Source organism: Acinonyx jubatus, chromosome A2 (assembly GCF_027475565.1).
Source record: "Acinonyx jubatus isolate Ajub_Pintada_27869175 chromosome A2, VMU_Ajub_asm_v1.0, whole genome shotgun sequence".
NCBI lineage: Eukaryota > Metazoa > Chordata > Mammalia > Carnivora > Felidae > Acinonyx > Acinonyx jubatus.
In genome coordinates this window covers 46,523,678-46,545,371 of record NC_069383.1, presented here as the reverse complement: position 1 = coordinate 46,545,371, position 21,694 = coordinate 46,523,678, and the positions used below count along the sequence as shown (strand labels likewise).

The following is a 21,694-nucleotide window of genomic DNA, read 5'->3' as shown; positions in this document are numbered from 1 at the left end:
CTAAACTCAAGAACTGCGAGATCATGACCTGAGCTGAAGTCAGGTGCTTAACTGACCGAGCCACCTGGGCAACCCGGTCATTTTATTTTTTATATAGAGTTTGTCTTTATATAGTATTTATTCTATACTATTGTTATAATGGGAGGAAATTACGTGAACATGCCGATTTGTGGGCCATGGGGTCTAACATGAAAAACATATTTAGCAGAGCACTTGGAAAAAAGATCTTGGTTTGAACTCTGCATTATCAATCCAACTTTTTTCAATATGTGTTACTTTTGGGGAGACATTGTGACTCACAGAAAGCAAGCCCTCGGGATTTTAATCTCTTCTGTATTGGGATAAAGTCTTGCGTAGAATAAAATTTCTCCAATCATTTGGAGAAATGAGTGAGTGAAAACTTTCTTATAGTAGCTGTGGCCTGATAGTGGAGTGAATTGCTTCAGGAAACAATGAACTTCCTGCCCCTGAAAATACTCCACTGGAGGCTGGGTGATAACTTGGCAGCTATTTTGTAGAGAAGAGCCCAGCAGCAGGTTGGAGATGGGGGCTAGATGATTTCTAAGATCCTTCTGGTACTGTAATAGTAAGATGACACATACAATGTGGGGTGTACAAACTTCAGTGCATAAGGATACGTTAAAATCCCCTCAACGTGTCTTATTACTTCTGTTAATTCAGAAGAAATATATCTTCCAATCCATTGGGTCATTATTATGAATGTCATTTTTAATACTGTAGTTATAGAGGGTGTGAGGTATTGGGCTGAATTTTATGCTGACCCAGTGAGTATGGCAGAAAGATTTTGAATCACTCCCATTATTATCAGCTTGTTAACTTGACGTTAACCCCATTAAAAATAGCCACAGTCACATTCTGGGTATTTGAGATTGTTCTGAAAGCTGGATAAATTAGCTTACTTTGTGTTTCGAATGTTTTTCAGTAGATTATGAATAGATTGAAAACGGTATGTTGGCCTTTGAAAGAATGTGCATGTTTTTTTCCTTCCTCTGTGCTTGCTCGCATGTTTGCTTGCTTATTTATTTACTTGTTTATTCATTAATTTTTTTAGGGTGTGATTAACAACTCAGTATTAGGCTACTTCATTGGCCGCATCTACCTCTACCTCACGAAGGTTGGAGTATCTCCAGATAAACTCCGCTTCCGACAGCACATGGAGAATGAGATGGCCCACTATGCCTGTGACTGTTGGGATGCCGAATCTAAAACGTCCTATGTAAGGAGAATGGGAGGGTTGTTAGCATGTGACCGTCACGCTGTTAACTTAGGAGCATGAATATCAAAATTGCCTTTTATGTGCTTTATGTCAGAGTGGAACAAGGAGAAAAGGTTTTTTGTTTTTTTTTTTCTGAAGCAAAATGGAAAAGGCAATTGCCTCGTGCCCCCTTATAAGGAAGGGGTTACTCTCATGTCCCAAGAGGCCTTTGTCGACTTAGACGGCTTTAATGGAGACAGAGAGTAAGAGAGAGACACAGGGAGAGATGGAGAGAGAGTGAAAGTCTAATGGGGCAGTGTTGGTGTGTACATTCTCGGGGTGGCCAGTATTTTTGGTAATATCCCTGGGTGCGCCTAAGATGGGGTGGCCTCCTTCCTGACAAGGACCCCAGAAAGTGTTGGGAATGGTGGTAGGGCCGAGTACAGAAAGACATGGTGCTCTTTGTTTAGAGAGCTATTTGGTAGGTTTTGGCAGTAGACAAGTAGATTATGATCTCTTGTTTAGGAGCTACCTTTCTTCAAATTCTGTGTATTTAACGGTTATTCAGAGAAGACCCCCAGGTTACTGCTTCACTGTACCACCCCATCCCCACCTCCCAAACATGAACATTCGTACTGGAGCTTAGAAGTGACAAACATTTGGGCATAGAAGGGGCGCCTGGCTCTCTCCGTCAAAAGAGCATGTGAACTCTTGACCTCTGGGTCATGAGTTGGAGTCCCACATTGGACGTAGACATTACTAAAAATAAACGTTTAAAAAAAAAAAGTCATTTGGATATAGGTGATGCTTTCTGCTCTGGTGGCAGTGAGAACAAGGTGGCATCCAGAACAAGGAGGTGGAGAACCTTCTGGCATTTCCCTTATTTGGTGCTGGAGAGGAGTCTCAGTGACTTTTGACAGTCATTGGTTCCCATATGCCCTTCACTCTTTACTTTTCAAAATGACTTTCTTTTAATAGGTTCATTTTTAAGAATTAAACATAAAAATGAGTCATTTAAAGATGACTCATTTTTGTAAAACGAAAAACAAAAAGTAATTCTGAAGAATATTATGTAGAAAGCGAAACTTCCAGTTGTATACATCTCCCCAAAAGTGGTTCACGTCTCTTCTAGGTGAGGGATCAGCAAGCATTTTCTATGGTAAATGTAAAAATATTTTAGGCTTTGTGGATTTCTGTTGCATATTTTCTTTGCTGTTGTTTTTTGTCTTTTATTCTTTTTTTTTTTTAATGTTTATTTATTTTTGAGAGAGAGAGAGAGACACAGCACGAGCAGGGGAGGGGCAGATGAGGGGGAGAGACACAGAATCAGAAGCAGGCTCCAGGATCCGAGCTGTCAGCACAAAGCCCAATGCGGGGCTTGAACTTCTGAGCCGTGAGATCATCATTTGAGCCAAAGTTGGACACTTTGGCTGAGCCACCCGACTGAGCCACCCAGGCGCCCCTTATTCTTTTTTTAATAACCTTAAAAAATGTAAAAATCATTCTTAGCCCCATAGGTTTTTCCAGCCACTGTGTTAGATGACTTCACATGCATTGCAAACATACACGCATGTATATATGTATAATGGTATTCAAATACCTGTAGCGGCTGTCACCGATGTTTTAAAATATTCTTTTTCTTTTGTGAATTTAGGAAAGAATTTCTGTAATCTGCTAAGATTTTCTTATTACATTCTTTTCCTCATAGGTTTGCATGACAGACGTATGCCAAAATGATAGTAGTCGTTATTTTTGGATTATAGGTGAATGCTCACTTCTTTACATGTTTTAGATTTTCTGGAATTTCTTATTTACAGATCAAACCAACAAAATATTTCCTGTTTTGTGTGAGAGAAGATTATTTCTTTTCTCTTTAAGTTCCCTTTCTTAATTTGCCCTGATTCTTAATTTCACTAAAGCAGATATAGATTCTTGTCTTGCAGTCTCAATTTAAATTCTGGATGTGGCCTGGATTACATTTTATTTATTCCATTTGTTTATTCATTTGACATGTATATTTGGCAAGGGCCGTGTACCATTCTAAGTGCTTCATATGTATTATTTTATGTAATCCTCCTCATAGGTTCTATTTCTGAGGAGGCTGAAGCACCGAGAAGTAATATGCTTGAGCCACACAGGTAGTGAGTGGTAGAGCTGGGACACGAACCAGGGCGGTCTCACTCAGGCCCGTGCTCTTAACCATTGTGCCGCATTGCTTTAATAAAGCCTGCTACTTCATGCTCCTCCTTTTCTGAGGGCCCCTGCGAGCCGTGGCCAAGCCGTCAAGTATTGGGAATGAGAAAATGTGGGCTTCAGTCCGGGAGAGGTGACGAACAGCATGGTGACTGTGGTTAATAACGCTGTTTTATATTTGAAAGTTGCTGAGAGAATAAATCCTACAAGTTCTGTAAGCATGTCTGGTGCCGGATGTTAACTGGACTTCCTGGGCACTCAATTTGCAGTATGTATGAGTACTGAATCAATACATTGCACACCTGAAACTAACACAATGCTGCATGTCCATTGTACCTCGATTTTTTTTTACAAATAAAGAAAATATTTTAAAAAAGGGTATGTGGGCTCAGCATTGAGATTAGGCTGCAACATTTTATGGAAGGTCATTGGAAAGCTAAACAAAACCAGAAGCCTAAAAGTACCAGGCACTTCTCAGGGGAGGGGAGAACTCCTTTCAAGATTTTTTTTATTGTTTTAAGTCCTCACAATAGTGATTTTATTAAATTAGCTGCTTTATAAAATGTCATAGTTGTTAACAGTTTACCAAACTGTAGTGACCTGGTGCAATTTGCTGAGCATGTTGTAGAAAGGAAAGGAAATGCCAAAACCCTATTCAAGTTGATCCATTGCAGCCTAGAACAAAGGAGAGTTGTTTCTCCCTCACTTAAATCAGGGAAATGAAACAGGTAAAGAGCTTCCCTGCCCATCTGAAGCCTCTGTCAGTACAGCAGTCCGCTCAGTAGAAACTAGATGGTCTATGCATTCAAGAAAAGACTTTAACAGTTTATTTTTATGTACTTCATATTTTTTTTTCAATTAAAAAAAAAAAAAGTTGCTGAGACCTCTAATGCTTCACCCTTTTCTTCTCCTTCCTCAGAGGTAAGCCCAGAATTGTTGCTTGCCATCCTCAGACATGTTTTTGAAATTTTACCTTTTAGTGTGTAAATATGTTGACATCTTCCATGAATGTCAGATGATCAAGTTACGTGCTTTTAGGCTTCGTTTTTTCTCTTTAATTCCTGTTTTGTTGTTGTGGTTATGTATTGGGGCTTCTGAGCTTACGAGGTTTATATTTGCTCTCTTTAGTCCACACACCCCGTGTGGTAACATGTGCTTGGAAAGCTTATGGTTGCGATGGTTGCATTTTTCCATTCTCTTTGGATCAAAGGCCAAAAAGTACATACGAGAAGGACTAACTAGATATCTACTAAAATAAGCCTTTTACTTCTTTAGATCTTACTCAAATAACAGGTTATTAAGGGTCTTTGAAAACAATGTAGATTGTGCTTTTGAAAAGTATCATAGATATTAACAGGAAACGACCCTGACATCTCTGTGGTGGTAATGCTGGGAAGTTTTAGTCTATGACTTAAATGTTACCTGCTCTTTACCGAGATTTCTTTTGTTGGGTAGGAAACTGAATTGAACATTAATGCCCACACTCATGGCCAGCCAAGGTGTGTGTTTAGCACAGCCACATGATGCCAAGCTGTGACAGCAAGTGGACACTTCATCCTCAGAGAGTAGTGGTTTTTGCCAGATTCATTTGGAATCACGGTCACAAATTTGAAACACATCTACTGGTTTTGTCTAAGTGCACATTTTATTTCCATAAATAAATCCTAGAATATATTAGTTTACCCACATTCACAATATGGCAGAATAAATCTGTCCAAAAAACAAGACAGTTTTGTGTATATGTGTGAATTATATTTTATAGGGTTGTTAGCTGCCTGATATATAAAACTATTCCCATTCCAAATATTTATAAAAGTTGAATGAAGATGCTATAATTGAATTATCTTTGGGTATGTGAAAGAGTTATAATATGCATGCATCTGTGAATGAGCTCAGCGTAAGTAATAAGTGTTTTTATCTGTTATGTCTTCTTAGGGCTGGATTGAGATTGTCGGATGTGCTGATCGTTCCTGTTATGACCTTTCTTGTCATGCTCGAGCCACCAAAGTCCCACTTGTAGCTGAGAAACCTCTGAAAGAGCCTATATCCTTTCTGGTCACTTTAACAACTCTGGACTCAAGTGTAAACATCCTGAAAATGGCTAAGTCCATTTCTGTACACTCTGTGGATAAACTGAGATGTTTTGGATGTTGTGGCAATATCTACCCTTGTCATTGCTTCTTTCCTGTTCTCATTTTTCTAATCTGACACACCCATCCGATGTTTGGTCTTTAAAAGAAGCATATTCAGAAAAATGCTCTGAACATCTTTCACAGTATTGGCCAGTTTTTCTCAGCTGTTTCCAAAATGCATTTCCCCACATCTGCACCCACCTACATGCTCTTTAAATAAAGGGCACCTGGTGAGTACTTCTATTAAAAGATGAGTGCCATTTAATGGTAGGTGAAATAATAATTTAGTTCACTTGATCTGTAAATCCGTAAAGCAGAACTTTCCATTCTTTACCAGGCAGTGAGTTTATGAGCTTACCTCAGGGCTAGGCCAGTGACAGGAAATAGATCCTGTTGTGTTTGAGACATCTCAGAAGTCCGATAAATGGTTAGCAGAGGTTATTATGCTGTGTACCAGGGTGTGTTGCTGATTGATAATATCCCTTTCATGTCACTATAACTTTGTAAAAATCTCTGTTGACAGCGTTTACCTGTTTTGAGTGAGGATTTGTCTGAATGATTTTGAGGGTAGTTATTTCATTTTGCATTTGACGTCAGTATAAACAGTGTCTAGGATGCCAATAGAGAACTGGTCGTTGTTTTATGTCGACGATGGATTGTTCTCAAGATCATTCCCACAGTATGGCAGTTCTGTGTTTTTGGATTCCTTGACTACTTCATACAAAACAGTCAATGTTGTTCAGTTTGAACCCAATAAGGGAGCAATTGGGAAGGCATATAAGAAGGATGCAAAGCTGGTGCTGGAATACCTTACCATTTGTGAGGAGTGCTACATTACAGAGATGGAAAAACTACTGAATGAGAAAGGGTAAGATTTAAGATGTGTATTCTTTTTTTTTTAATCAGGGAGAGAGAGAGAGAGTGTATGTGTGGGCAGAGGAAGAGAGAGAGAATCTTAATCAGGCTCCATGCTGAGTGTGGAACCCAGTGTGGGGCCCAGTCCCATGACTGGTATCGTGACCTGAGCCAAAATCAAGAACTGACTGAGCTACCCTAGGCGTCCCTAAGATGTGTACTTTTATTTGCTTCAGTTAGAGATGATCTCTCTGCAGGTTCTGAAAGGGTGAGATTAGTTTCTTTAGAAATTTTTTGCAGGTAAGTATGATCTCTTGGCTATATTTATAGAACTGTCATTCCTGAGATTTTGGCATTATAGCCTGGAAATAGATTTGAAATGAACTATAAAGATCTTTTTTCCCCCAATAGCTTTCTTAGAGGAGGAGACTTGTCCAAGGAAGTGACTGAGGAATAATTAGAAATGGCATATACCTCTCAGTCATTGCTCTTTTTTTGAGCTTTGGAGTGGCCTCTGTAATTGTTTTAAGCATGAATATAAAAACAGTAGAGACAAATCTATAAAGGAATATGACAAAATCCAGCACTAAACGATATAAAATGTACCATGTTTGACAAACAATAAAAAAAATTTGTAAACACATGAAAAAGCATGAAAACATAGCCCATATTGAGGAGGTCAGTCAGAAGAAACACCTAGAAGTGACAAACATGATGAATAAATACATAAGGATGTTAAAACAGTAATAAATATGCTTCATATGCTCACAGATGTAAGGGAAAACATGAACATCTGAGGTGAGAAATGGAAATATATATATATAAAAAGAGACAGTGGACATCTAGAGGCAGTTTTGCAAATGAAAATTCACCAAATGGGATTAACAGTAGATTAAACATTGCAGAAGGAAGATCATTGAACTCAAAGACATAGCAATAGAAACTATCCAAAAAGAAGCTATAGAAAAAAAGAAAGACTGGGGAAAAAATGTCCTTTGGACTAATATGAGGCTGTCTAACATATCTGTAATTGGGAGTCCCAGAGACGGTATACAGAGAAAATAGCTGAAGATACATACAGTTGCTCAGAAATTTCCAAATTTGTTACAAACAGAAAACCCAGAATTAAAAAGTTCAGACTCAAGCAAAATAAACACAAAACCACATGAAGGTACATTAGAATCAAATTGCTGAAAACCAGTCATGAAGAGAAATGTCCTTAAAGTAGCCAGGGGAACAAAGGCTCATTACATTAAAAGGAGCAAAGATAAGAATGCAAACCACAGCACAATAGAATAAAATCTTTTAAGGTGCTTAACAACCAAAAATCCTCTGCCAAGCAAAATACTTTCTTACAAACAAAAGCTGAGAGAATACATTGCCAGCAGACCTATACTAGGTGAAGTGTTAGAGGAAGCTCTTCAGGCAGAAGTGTGGAAATTAGCTACCAAAGAAATAAAGAGCTCTAGAAACAACAATTCACAATATGGGTAAGATAAAGGACACTTTATTTAATTTCTTTAAAAGATAATGTGCTGTTTAAAGCAAAAACAATAACAACGTATTGTGAAATTTACAACATATAGAAGTAAAATGTGTGCCGTCAGTAACTCAAAGGATGAGAGCAAAGAATTGGAATATACTGTTGTAAGGTGCATATATTATATGTGAAGTGGCATAATACTATTTGAGAGTAGACTATGGATAAGTTTGAAAAAATACATATGGCGAACTCTAGAGCAATTACCTGGAAAAATACAAAAACCAAAGGAATGTAACTAATAAACCAATAAGGGAGATAAAATAGAATAATAAAAAATACTCCAGAAGAAGACAAGAGGGGAAAAACAAAGAAAAGTTGGGACAAATAGAAAGTAACTCATGAGATGGTAGCTTCAAATTCAGCAGTATCAGTAATTATATTAAATGTAGTTATCTAAACACTTGAATTAATAGCCATCAATTGTCAGACTAGCTAAAGAAATCAAGACCCAATTAAGTGCTATTTACAGGAAATTTGCTGTGATTATAATACACAAATAGGCTTAAAAGTAAAAGAATAAAAAATATTTCCCATACAAACATTAATCATTAAGTTAGAAGTGGCTGAGTTAACATCAAAGTCAATTCAGAACAAGGGAAGTTAGTACGGAAAGAGTTACATTTCATAATGTTAAAGGGATCAGTTCATCAAGAAGGCATATTCTAACTGTATACAACTAAAAACAACCTCAAAATATGTAAAACAAACCTGATAGAACTAGAAGGAAAAATAGACAAATCCACAATTATAGTCAGATTTCTATTCCCTTCTTTCAATATTTGGTAGAGTAAGCAGACAAAACAAAAATCGGAGTTTAAAACAAAACAAAAACAATGGGAGTTTAAAGGTATAAACACTTAATCAACTTAATTGCCATTTATAGAATACTTAATAACCAAAGAATACAGGTTTAAAAAAATTTTTTTTTATTGAGGGGTGCAGAGAATGAAAGGGACCGAGGATCTGAAGCAGGCTCTGTGTGACAGCAGACAGCCTGATGCAGGGCTTGAACTCATGAACCATGAGATCATGACCTTAAGTCAGACGCTTAACTGACCAAGCCACCCAGGCACCCAAGAGTACAGTTTTTTAAGTGCACTTGAAAAATCTTTTACATTTTTTTTTGTACAGCCCTCCAACTAAGAATGAGTTTTGCATTTTCAAGGAGTTACTTAAAAAAACAAAGAGTACGAGAGATTGCATATGGCCCGCAAACCCTGATATATTTCATACTTGACCCTAGACAATAGGCTAAGTGAAAGAAATCTGACACAAATATGCAAAACCTTGGGAAAGGTGAAACTAGTATATAGTGATAGAAAGCATGTCACTCGCTGATTGTTGTGGAGGGGATTGAAATGGAGCCATGGAGCCTTAGGGTGATTGATGGTGGTTGCACGTGTACATACATTTAGTCAAAAGAACTATCATACAGGGCACCTGGGTGGCTTGGTTGGTTAAGCGTCTGACTGGATTTTGGCTCAGGTCATGATCGTACGATTCATGAGTTCGAGCCCCACATCCGGCTCCACGCTGACAGCACAGAGCCTGCTTGGGATTCTGTCTCTTCCTCTCTCTCTTTGCACCTTCCTTGCTTGTGCTCTCTTTCTCTTTCAAAATAAATAAACTTAAAAAAAAAAAAACTGTCGTAAGATGAATGCTTATAACAAGTTGAAGATATGATCGTCCATTTCAGTAGGAAAATTTTAAAACATTCTGGTCTCCCAGAATTAACATTGCTTATGCTAAAACAACATCAAATCCCATTAAAGTGGACAAGTTAGAGCACTAGTTAGATACCATTATTTGTCACAAACATGACCACTTCCTTTATTAATTATTCTTACGTAATGGGTATCTTTTTGCTAATTTCAGCTTTTTTATAACTGTTACCTACTCTGCACTTAGACTGTACTCACAGAGAGAATATATGATAATGTTTATGTAATGGAATTTTAATGCACTTAACAAACGTCAGACAAAATGGTAAAAATGAAGGAAATCAGTGAAAACCACTCAAAAAATGCATGAGATTATCAGTGCTACAGACTAGCAAAAACACAGTGCAACATGTGCCAAGTATACAGCTCCAAAGACAACCACATGAGGGCTCTCTTTTCCTGGCACCGAGCTGCTTGTGAGCCAAGATGAATCCAGACCAGTTATAATGTGAGAAATACCTCCTAAGTGGAAGTATAGGTACTGCAATGAAGTGCTTTGTAAAGGTAAATTGTTATAACCTGAAATGGAACGGGCAGATCTCAGGACCTGAACACAATGCAAGTCAGTGATTTTTGGAGGGCTATCAGACAGAATCATTAAACTTCTTGAAGCTGATCTTCACCAACAGAAGTGTCAAAGTTTATTTTGGAATAGTGTGGAGGTTTTAAAATTACTTCCTATTAGATGACAACCTTGTCACTTTTACATTAGTTGGAACAATAATGAGAACAGTGGTCTTTTTGCCAGCAGGCCTGTTTCTGACAAATTCATTGTAATTATTCTAAAACTGAATTTTAAAAAAAATTGGTTTGGGCTTTATTTTCATCTCAAAACAAAAGGAATTAGTCATTGGGTCACTTGTGGAATTTTATAAGACAAGTCATATTTTTGGGTGCTTCCTACAATATTATTTGGTGCCATTGTTAATATAATACTTAGTTTGGTATTCCTTATGAAATATTTTAAATTTGGCTTTACCTATTTTACCTGGAGAGTTGACCAAGCTGTATTACACTTAAAATGAAAACAGTAAAGCAGTTGGTAAAACTCCTTTAAATTAAGGCATAAGGATGCATGATTTCACTAATGCAAGATGTGTTTTGTTTGTAGGGAATTCACTATTGAAACTGAGGGGAAAACATTTCAGTTAACAAAAGACATGGTCAACGTGAAGAGATTCCAGAAAACACTACATGGTAAATTTCTTAAAATAATTAAACACGGAGTGCCTGGGTGGTGTAGTTAGTTAAGCGTCCAACTCTTGTTGGCTCAGGTCATGATCGCAGGGTTCGTCGGTTCCAGTCCCATGTTGGGCTCTTCTGGCAGATTCTCTCTCTGCCCCTTCCCCCCGTTTCACGAGCATTCTCTCTCTCTCTCTCTCTCTCGAAATAAATAAACAAACAAACAAACAAACAAACAAACTTAAAATCATCACAATCCCTGAAGTTTTTTTTTCTTTAAGTTTTATGACATAACCATTTTACAGAAAATTTGAAGAGGAAAAATAGATCTTTAATGCCACAACCCTAAATCTGATGAATATGTTTAAGGCATTATTTTTTGCCTTTTTAAAAAAATTTAATTGTGTCAATATTGAAAAATAGTTTATAATGCCACCTTTATATTTCCTGTGGCCTGAGATGCATATGAAGAATATCTCTTTGATGAAAACCGTCTTTTTTTTTTTTTCCTTCATTTTAAGGAAAAGTCCTTTTGTTTCTTAAGCAAAGGAGAGAACTCACCCCTCCTGTCTTTTGTGGCAAAATTAATCTTTTAAAAGTCATTTAGATTAATGATCTTTCCTGCTTCTTTAAAAGACAAGGAGATGATTATTTTTATAGAACAAATTATATGAATTGGGATATGAGTGTTTTGGAGAATATACAAAGGATGCTTATGGTTAATTGTGGCTGAGTAGAAGTTTCTGGAAACTGAGAGTAGTAGGTGGGTATTTGAGAAGGGACTGCTAATGGAGAGAGTAGGCCTACTTTTCCATTTGTGTTTGGCCTGCCCTATAGCCAGGCTTCCGTGAGCTGTAAAAGCAGTCTGAGCAGTGATGGGAGTAAGCAGGGGATACTTCTTGCTTTGGGGCTTTTTAGCCACCACTCTGGTGGCCGGTTCAGAACTGCACTTTACTGTTGCTTGGATGACCCAGAAGGATGGGCAGAAAATACCTTGGTCATATTTCTACCATGTCACTCTTACTCTTTATCACAGACAAAAGAAACAGCCTCCCTTTTCCTCCACATATGTGAATTTTTGGTTCTACTTATCTCGTTTCCCTTGAAACAAATTCTCTAAGGTTAAGCTCAGTTACCTTAGACCCAGTGCTTAGCAGTGTTTTCTTTGTGAGTGGTAAGTAATGAATACATTTCCTATGTGTACCACAGGTATAGCCTCACCCATGTGGGGCCTCTGGTAAATGTCTTTGATTGAGAACAGATTCCTGCACAAACTTCTCTGAAGGCCTCTTGACCCCAGAACCTTGGAAGTACAATGGCAGTAACTTGGCTTTCTTAAAGAGTTCTCATCAAGATAGCAAGATAAAAACACAAAAGCATGTGATACTTGTTGTGTGTAGGAATTGTTTTTGTTAGTTTTGTCAGCTGTGGTGGTAGATCTTTGGTTCTAGCAAAGTCTTATAAAAGCTCGAGAGTTTTAATGTTTTCTGCAAGGCAAGGCAAGGCAGATGATGGAGTAGCTGCTGTTGATCATAGCTTACCAACTGTGGTATACTGTGGAAGGAATACTCTGGTACCTTGTGTCATTTTCACTGCCATATAAACAACTAAATTTGGTGAAAAACTTTTTCACTCCACTTTCGCTCTTTAAAGGCATCATGTTTCCTATCAGCAAATAGTTTTAAGGAATGTTCTGCTTTTGTTCTGATGTACGGGAGCAGTCAAATCCATCCAGAATAGATATTTTTAGTATCTAAGTATATAAGACTTGTTTAGAGAGGAGCTGCAATGCATTACGCAGGGTTTGAGAGAATGTTACTGGATTTCTATCTTGTTTGCAGTGGAAGAAGTTGTTCCGAATGTAATCGAACCCTCCTTTGGCCTGGGCAGGATCATGTATACGGTATTTGAACATACATTCCATGTACGTGAGGGAGATGAACAGAGAACGGTAAGTTGTCTTGTACAGTACACTATTCTCTTAGAGTGTCAGAGAATGTAATTTCCTGAAGTACATTATTAAGAAGACTCTGGATGATTGATTAATTACTAAATGTTTTAGTGATGTTAACATTCCTCTTTGCTTAACTCTTTACAAAGCAAAAAACTTTCTTATGTAGCTCACTTGAGCTTTAGGATGTGCAGGTTATTCTAGATGCCATTGTGTTAGTTGGCTGGTGCTCTTTATTCTGAGACAGAACATATTACTTTGGGGGAACTATCTGTGTTGCATCAATGGAAGATACTGGTACATGTTTTCAGAAAATTGGGAAGAAGGGGACGGCTCAGAGAATTTAGCCAAGCCACTTAACTGTATCTGTGCACTAAGTGTTAAAGAGAACTTTCTCAAACAGCATAAAATTGGGGGATTTGGGGGGTAAAAGTTCTCCTCCAGAGATACTGATTCACAGATCTGAGACCTAGGGATCTGTATTTTTTTTATAAGAACCCCAAGCGATTCTAGTGCGGGAGATTGACAGGTAGTAAATTGGGCAGTAACGTCCGCGGTACAGCCCTCCTAGCATTCAAGCTCTGCTAAGGATAAATGTTTCTAAGAAGTCTTCATTAACTCCCACAAGCTTTCTTTTGACCCTGATGCTTCTGAATCACTGCTCCATGCCTTCCACTTTATCTCTTCATTCTGCCTCCCTTCACCTTTCTTACCTCGCTACTGCCTGCAGAAATTACACTCCTTTAATTTATAGGCACAGATTTCCAGGAAATCAATCAGAAGACTGGCTAGAGTGGAGAGACCGTGTGTATCAAATTAACTGAATGAAACAGTCTTACCTGCATGGCCATTCTGCAGCTGAGTGTACGTGACGTTAGACGTCAACTCTCTAGTTCTTTTTAGGACATTTAACCTTGAAGAATAGACTGATAAGTTCTTGGTGCCAGTATTTTAAAAAGTCTGATATACTCTTGGTAATAAGGCAGCTAATAAACTTACTATTTTGTTCTCTGCCCTCATTGTGTCTTCATTTCCTGACATTTGAGGAACAGCTTTTCATTCATTCAACAGAACCTAGTCTAGACACCAGACATGTAAATATAAGGCACGGTTATTCTTGAGGCGTGGCAGGATACGGAAAGTGTTCTTTTTAGATATCAGCTTTGCTGCAAGCCTTTTCTGTTTATTTTTCTAATAAAAGGATTAAAAAAATCTTTTAGCTGTTTCTTTGAATATAACAATACGGATATAAGTAGGATTTTAGTAGAAGTTTCATAAGGGCTAAGCAAGAATAAATTAGTGACATGTTTTATGAATGGCATAGAGAGTACCCTCATGAAGAGAAATTTCAGTAGGTTCTGGGAAGCCAAAAATGTTTCTAAACTATTATCACATAGTCCCTTAATCAATTTTCCTATAAGTTTGGTATAAAAACATTGCCAGTGAGATGTAAAAAATTATTTTTCTATAAAGGCAGGTCCTCGCTTCTCTCTCACATTAAATAGAATTATCACAAGATAGAGGAGAGGAAGGGTGCCTGGGTGGCTCAGTGGTTAAGCATCCGACTCTTGATTTTGGCCCAAGTCATGATCTCATGGTCGTGAGAGCGAGCCCCACATCAGGCTTCACACTGAGCTCGGAGCCTGCTTGGGATTCTTTCTCCCTCTCTTTCTCTGCCCCTCCTTTGCTCTCTCTCTCTCTCAAAATAAATCAATAAACATTAAAAAGAGAGAGAGATTGAGAAGAGGGGCACCTGGGTGGCTCAGTTGGTTAAACATCTGCCTTCAGCTTAGGTCATGATCTCACAGTTTGTGAGTTCTAGCCCTGCTTCTCTCTCTCTTCCTCTCTCTCTGCCTTTCGTGTGAGTCTCTCTCTACTCCTCTCTCTGCTCCTCAATCACTTCTGCCCTCTCTCTCTTTCAGGAAAAAAAAAAAAAAAAGAAGAGGAATGCGAATGTTCTAGGATTTGGGCAGCCTTGGAGTCTAGGGTTTACTTACAACGGGATAGTCACAGTTGCTTAGCATTTAAATAGGCTTTTGAGGGACTTAGCTGGAACCCATGTCATTTATTTTTGTGGGACCTATTCATTCTGCGTTCCATATTCTTGCTTTGCCATGGACCTTTTATACAAATATTATTGAAAAACTGGTCAGCTCTTATTTCCAACTCAAAATGGTAGACTAGTTTGCCTTCCACAAAATATCTTTGCTTTCTTTATTTCTGAGTAACTCTGAAGCCTATTTCAGGAGCAGTTTAGGAGGGTTGTACTTTTTATTATAGGTATACAAAACATCTCTTTTTGTTTTATACTGTTTCTTTTGGATATACAGTTGTGAGGTAATTAAGCTTGTCTATTTTACCTGGTCACTAAGACTCATAGATCCTTTGGCTATGCTGAATTTTTTAAAGGACCGAATTGGATCTTGTGTTTTGGCACTATTTACTATTTGATGATTTAGAGGGAAGTTCCACAGAAAGAAGTAAGACTTTTATGTGGTACCAAAAAATAACCATCTTATATAGTAGCTTTCTGTTTTTTATTTTATTTTTTAATTTTGAGAGAGAGAGAAAGAGAGAGAGAGCATGCATGTGCATGAGGGGAGGAGAGGCAGAGAGAGAGGGAGAGAGAATCTTCCAGCAGGCTCTGCACTGATGTGGGGCTTGAACTTAGGAACCGTGAGATCGTGACCTGAGCCAAAATCCAGAGTCAGATGCTTAACCGACTGAGCCCCCCAGGCACCCCTATGGTAGCTTTCTGAATGCTTCACGTCATTCAGCTTTTTATAACAGACCTATGAAGTAAGCAGAGCAGATGGTCGATAATGTGCTTTTTAGATGAAGAAACCAAGATCCAGAGCTCACTAAGGCGGTTCGAATTCAGAGCTGCAAACCAGATCCTTCTGGTTCTATCTTGTCTTCTGTCTTTTGTCACACCGCTTTTCGTGTCATATTTTCTGGTATTTTGATAATGAAGTTTGGACAGCAATGTTTATAAACTAATGTATTTGGATGTTCTTCTTTTTAAATCATGTAGTTCTTCAGTTTCCCTGCTGTCGTAGCTCCATTCAAATGTTCGGTCCTGCCACTGAGCCAAAACCAGGAGTTCATGCCATTTGTCAAGGAATTATGTAAGCAAATCTAATCGGGTAATCTCCAGGAGAACACTGTCAAGTAGACTCAGTTTTAGGAAGTGTATCTTTTTTTCAGTAAAAATACATGTCGAATAAAGAACACATCTAAGTGATTTTAGCCTCTGCTCTTACTTCTAAGAGACGTATGCTTGTTCAGGACGTTTTCTCCTAGCATTTGAGTTAGGGTGGGACCCAAGTGTCAGATTTGAAATATCCTTGCTTCTCTTCTTGACCTCAGTGCTGCTCCCTCCATCAGGGGCTCCTAAGTGAGTGTTAACAACCCGAGGGGGTCTGCATCCACTGGACCCACAGTACTGAAAGGGCTCCTCCTGGTCCTCTGGCGGTCCACTTATTTCAGAGTTGGGAAACGGGAAGAGTTCACTGAGTTGCTTGGGGTCGTACAAGTAGAGGTGGTGGAGTCTGGATGGGGCCTCCTGGCCTTGGCTTTTGATTGGATACTTGTTGCCCTGCAGCTGTGTGAGATGCAGGTAGGACTGAGGGGTTGGGCTCCAGCAAGCCACGTAGGAAACTTTGGGGATTTTTCTTTCTTTTGCAACTGTTACTTATTGCTCTCTTGTCTCGGTTCCTTTTATAAGTTTCCTGAGCTTGTATGACGATATTTAGTTGATATTGGGACTTTTTCCATTTTTTACTTTTAATTTACTGTATTTTGGACAGCGGAAGCCCTGACCAGGAACGGCGTCTCTCACAAAGTAGATGACTCCTCTGGGTCTATTGGAAGACGTTATGCCAGGACTGATGAGATTGGTGTGGCTTTTGGCATCACCATCGACTTCGATACGGTGAACAAGACCCCTCACACAGCAACTCTGCGGGACCGAGACTCCATGCGGCAGATTAGAGCAGAGGTGGCTGGCGTTCTCTTTGGCTTTTTTTTTTTTTTTTTAATTTTTTTAATGTTTACTTATTTTTGAGAGAGAAAGACACACAGAGTGTGAGTGGAGGAGGAGCAGAGAGGGAAGGAGACACAGAATCTGAAGCAGTCTCCAGGCTCTGAGCTGTCAGCCCAGAGCCCAATGCGGGTCTCAAACCCATGAACCGTGAGATCACGACTTGAGTTGAAGTCGGACATTTAACTGACTCAGCCACCCAAGCGCCCAGGCATTTTAATCTTAGAAATGTGTACTGGTGCCTTCTGATTTGAGCTGGATTTTGTTGTATTTATGCTCCCCCCCTCTTTTTTTTCATTTGAATTTTAATCATAGGCTTATATCAGAGCACAGATTCACAAATCCCCTTGGTTTAATTATGAAAATACCCGTTAACAGTTATCTAATATTTTATAACCATTTGGCTCACTCTGGGCTCATTCTCCAGCAGTTTGCTTTTATGTAGTTGTTTGTTTACTTGAGCAAGAGAAGTATGATCCCAAGTGGTTGCTTCCATAGTTTTATTGGCAGGCTTGGGCGGGGGGCGGGGGCTTAGACATTTTATCTTTATATCTCTTTTTAAATGTATACATGTGCATGTCTAAACTTTTCCTGTTAATCTATTCAAAACAGCCAATAATGGTTCAGTAATTTTACTTAGTGAGAAGGGATGATAGGGATAATAGGAAAAGTATGAAAGGGGAAGGAAAGAACAGCCACTTTGACAACTGCCTGACTCCTTTATTAATTTTTAGCAGAGGTTTTATTTAGAGTACGTATTGTGTGCTCAGCTTGCTACAGAGAATTAATTAGGGAAAACAAAAGTAAAAGACTGCTTTTTTCCACAGGAATTTATAGTCTAAGTTGTAAGTCCTGCATTTCTGGTTTGTCTTTTTACAAAACCAGTTCTGGCTACTCTGGACCTACATTCCCATCTGATAGTGATTCTCAGAATGGGGTCCCTGGACCAGCAGCCTTCACATCACCTGGGATTTTGTTAAATAAGCAAAATCTTCACCCCAGACCCACTGAAACAGAAGGGTGGGCTGGGAGGTTGGAGATGGATAGAGGGTGGGCACGACTGTTCCAACGGTCTGGATGATTCTGATGCATGTTCAGTTTAGGAACTTCTGCCGTGTGGTAGCCAGTGTTTGGTTATGGCTGAAGAACAGCTGGCCCCCTTGGTTGGGGCTCTCCGCTCATTCGTGTTCCTTGACGAGCTCCTCTTCTTAGGGTTAAATTTAACACCTGGAGTAGCTTCAGGTGACACAAATTTAGAATAATTAGGAAGGGCTCTGGGGGAGGATTGAGTTATCCAGGGGGAGCCGGTAGACATTCCGGGCTGGGAGGAAAAGCGTGAACGCAGGCCCGGCAGAGAAGTCAGTATAATTAAGGAGGCTTCCGTGAGAGTGACGAAAAGCATTCTGTGGGGACCAGTTTATAGAGGGACCTTGTCATTAGTTAGACACTGATTTGGCTCTCCTGAGTTCAGGGTGAATTTTCTTTCTGACAGTCTAATCAAGTCGGTTGATTCTTGGAATTCTCCTTCCTGTTACTGCAGGTCTCTGAACTGCCCAGTGTGGTCTGCGATCTGGCCAATGGCAGCATCACGTGGGCCGATGTGGAGGCCAGGTATCCTGTCTTTGAAGGGCAAGAGACTGGTAAAAAAGAAACAATCGAGGAATGACGACAGTTTTGGCGACTTCTGACCACTTGCCCTAATTGAAAAAAAAAAGAAAAAAAAGCTCTTCTCATGTCCACTTGACAAACAGCATCGCATTTGCTCCCGGGGACTGCATTTTATCCTCAGTGGCTGCCTGACCTTACCCCACAATTAAAGTCGAAGGAATTCTGAACAAACTTGTAATCCATTTGCTCATGTGTCTGCACTTTCAGTAGAGCTGTTTTTCCCACCGTTGGGTAGACATGCTCATGCTTAATGTTAAACACAGTTGATACATGTTTTTCAATTAACGGCCATATTGGGGTAAAAGTTACATACCATAAAACGCACCAGTTTTAAGTGTCCAATTCAGTGACGTTTATTTAGTGTATTTTAGAGTTGTGCAGCCATCGCTGCAATCCAGTTTTAGAACATCTCCATCACTCCAGAAAGAAGTTACATGTGCGCTTAGCATCACAGTTCATTCCCAGCCCCAAGCAACCACTTGTCTACTTTCTGTCTCTCTGGATTTGCTGTTCCTACTCTTTCTCTTTTTCTGAGAAAGCGATGCATTGCGCTAGAGAGGCAGCATTCCCTAAGCAGCTGGAACAACGACGAGGAGAAGCCGAGGTGGGGAAGGGCGGCAGGGGCGGTGGGGGGGGGGGGACACCTGCTGCTGTGGGGGTGCAGGGTGCCAACCATGATGCTCTGCGGACAGAAGATGACGCTCTGCTAGGTCTCCGGGAGGGAACACGTTGGCAGAAACCTGCTATTTTAAGGCGTGCCTGTACTTGGCTTCTCGTCGAACCCCTGATGCTGAAGGAGCCCCACCCCTCATGCCTGACTTGGCATTCTTCACCATCCCGGTGATGATTCCAGCTGGGTGGTTTGGGCTCAGCTTTTGAGGGACTTTACTCATGTTATGTTTTTGCATAGAACATTCAGAACACGTATATTTATTTGTCAGGAAGATATTCAAGGATGTGTGAATTTGAACAACTCTTCCCAGGGTTAGGACTTTGTCTAGTGTCTCAGCCTCCTCTCAGACAGTATAGGGCGGGGGCGGGGTGATCTCCAGAATGTTGCCTTAGCCTTGGGTGTGAAGAACAATTGAAGTAGTGGATCTCTCCCCCCCCCATCCCCCCCCCACCCCGGGGATTCTCTCATTTTTCTCTCCTCTCCGATGATGCCTACCACAGCACTGTGCATAGTAGGTATTCAGTGAATAGACTTTGGATGAGTCTTGAATTTTTAAGCAAACCTCTTGGGAAGAAAGCCTTTTACTGAAGCTTATTTCTCTCCTGCCTGCTGCTTTCATTAAGCATCAAGGAACTAGATTTTGAATAAACTGAGTATCATTTTCTAGGGATTTCTTTCACCTCATACTCTTATAGCTCTTGACTTGGTGCATATTCTTACGTTGGGACTGGGGGTTGTCTTTTCTTTTTCTCACGGACTTCTTTTACAGCGAGTACCTCCATAGTCAGTCGGTCATCACCACCTCAGACGTTGTTACGAGCTCATTAATAGTAAAGATACATGTAATCCATAGTGGGATCTGCCTACTTTGGATCATAAAGGGATTAGAAGTAAAGCTCTTTTCACTTTTCATTGGCAGATACATCTGTCATGAGTTCAGCTGCTGGATACTAATTCTGGGAGCCCTCCCTTTCTCTGTACCCGCTCCCCCCCCGCCCCAGGGCAGTGCATGATTTCTCCTGAGAGAACACACGCGGTCCCTGAAGTGACTGATGACCTGAGTGGGGTCAGTGGGCCAGTGGCAGAGCTCGCTGGTTCTGTTTGTGCCATATATACTTGATTCTGAGCACAAGCAGAAGGGGCTCTTCACACATGAGAGTTTTGTGTGTGCACACGCACGTGACATACCCCTCTTTGGTTCCAGCTCAATGTGTATTTAAAGCCCGTTCTTTCCAGGTGGCTGTGCTGTGAGGCCTTTTCATTATATATTTATATGTATTAGACTGTGGGCTAGTTCGACAAAAGCTAGATCAATAGTACCGTCTCCCAGAGAAGTTACTCTTGCTCATCACTTTCTCCAAAAACAGTGATGGAGAAGAAGGGTCAGATTTGGACTTTTTCACGGAATGTACATAAGAATGCAGTAGTTTCTTTGAAACAGGTGGGATTTGAGGGCATTTGAATACGATGAGTTAAGTCCGGAGAAGTGGCCTGTGCCCGACTTCTGCAGGAGCCCAGAGCCTTAATATGGCTTAACAGCTCATAATAGTAAACTACGGAATACAGATGGATGTTCCGGAAAAGGAATTCATTGCCACGTCATAAAAATACAGAAATGATCTTACTAATTGGGTGAGATGGTGCTAGAGATGTCAAATGGCTTTCTGTGACAACAGCTTGGAAAATTATCTTGTTCAATAAATCACTTGAAATAGATTCATTTGGGCCCTTTAATATGTTTCCCTGAACCAGTATAAACTTAGGGGAATGGTACCAACTGTCTTAGCCGATGGAATCTATTCATGAGAGAACTGGATGCCCTGGAAGTAAATCCAAATTCTCTCTGGATACAGTTGCACTTAACCTTCTGTCACCAGGAAAAACGATTACTCTGTATCTCTTGGTTGGGGCTACAATGGAGAGGTTTTGATAGCATTGCTCACATTAAAGAAACTTGCACCGGTATCTTTGCTGGTAGTCTGTTTAACGGCCGCTTGTAATTTGGCATTGGGCCAACACCATGAAGCAATTTAGTTGATTCAGTAAGTGAACGGATGAATAATTTTGCTGTGCCTCAAAATTCACCTTATTACCTCTTCAATAATTCTTGCTTATTGGGCTGCTTCTGAGCAGTAATTGTGTTAGAAATCATGTGGATGGAATTAAGTTCTCTTCCGGAAATTGGGATACAATCTGGGAACTTCGACAAGAATTGCTGGAGAGAAGCAGCCTGTGGCCCTGCCCTCTTGTGTTTGTGACATGCTGTTCTCCCAGCTGGATGGTGTATCTTCCTAGCCATGGTAAAGGACGTCTTTTTAAATCTGTTGCACCAATGAAAGGTGTTAACCCCGGCTGCACATTAGAATCACAGGAGCTTTAAAAAAAAATACCCATGTCTCTGTCCCCTTCAAACCAACTTAATAAGTTTCTCCAGGGTGGGGCCTACATACCAATATTATTTTGAAATCATCTTAGGGGAGCCACTGCTGTAACGTATGCTTCAGCTCAAGCCATAAAG

General features: G+C 39.9%; 1 protein-coding gene across 2 annotated transcripts in view; it reads left to right on the top strand.

The window, feature by feature from the left end:
- Window positions 1–18,674, top strand: part of GARS1 (glycyl-tRNA synthetase 1) — a 44,672-nt gene extending 25,998 nt beyond the window's left edge. The window contains exons 10-17 of one of the 2 annotated variants that reach the window (XM_053218263.1): window positions 1,073–1,237; window positions 5,345–5,453; window positions 6,265–6,409; window positions 10,772–10,857; window positions 12,684–12,793; window positions 15,828–15,921; window positions 16,603–16,793; window positions 18,376–18,674. In XM_053218263.1, coding sequence (XP_053074238.1) covers window positions 1,073–1,237; window positions 5,345–5,453; window positions 6,265–6,409; window positions 10,772–10,857; window positions 12,684–12,793; window positions 15,828–15,921; window positions 16,603–16,793; window positions 18,376–18,501 — 1,026 coding nt within the window. In that variant the 3' untranslated portion in view covers window positions 18,502–18,674. Of the gene's footprint in view, window positions 1–1,072; window positions 1,238–5,344; window positions 5,458–6,264; window positions 6,410–10,771; window positions 10,858–12,683; window positions 12,794–15,827; window positions 15,922–16,602; window positions 16,794–18,375 lie in introns of both variants that reach the window. The other variant, XM_053218264.1, reaches the window with a different exon arrangement.
- Window positions 18,675–21,694: the final 3,020 nt, after the last annotated feature.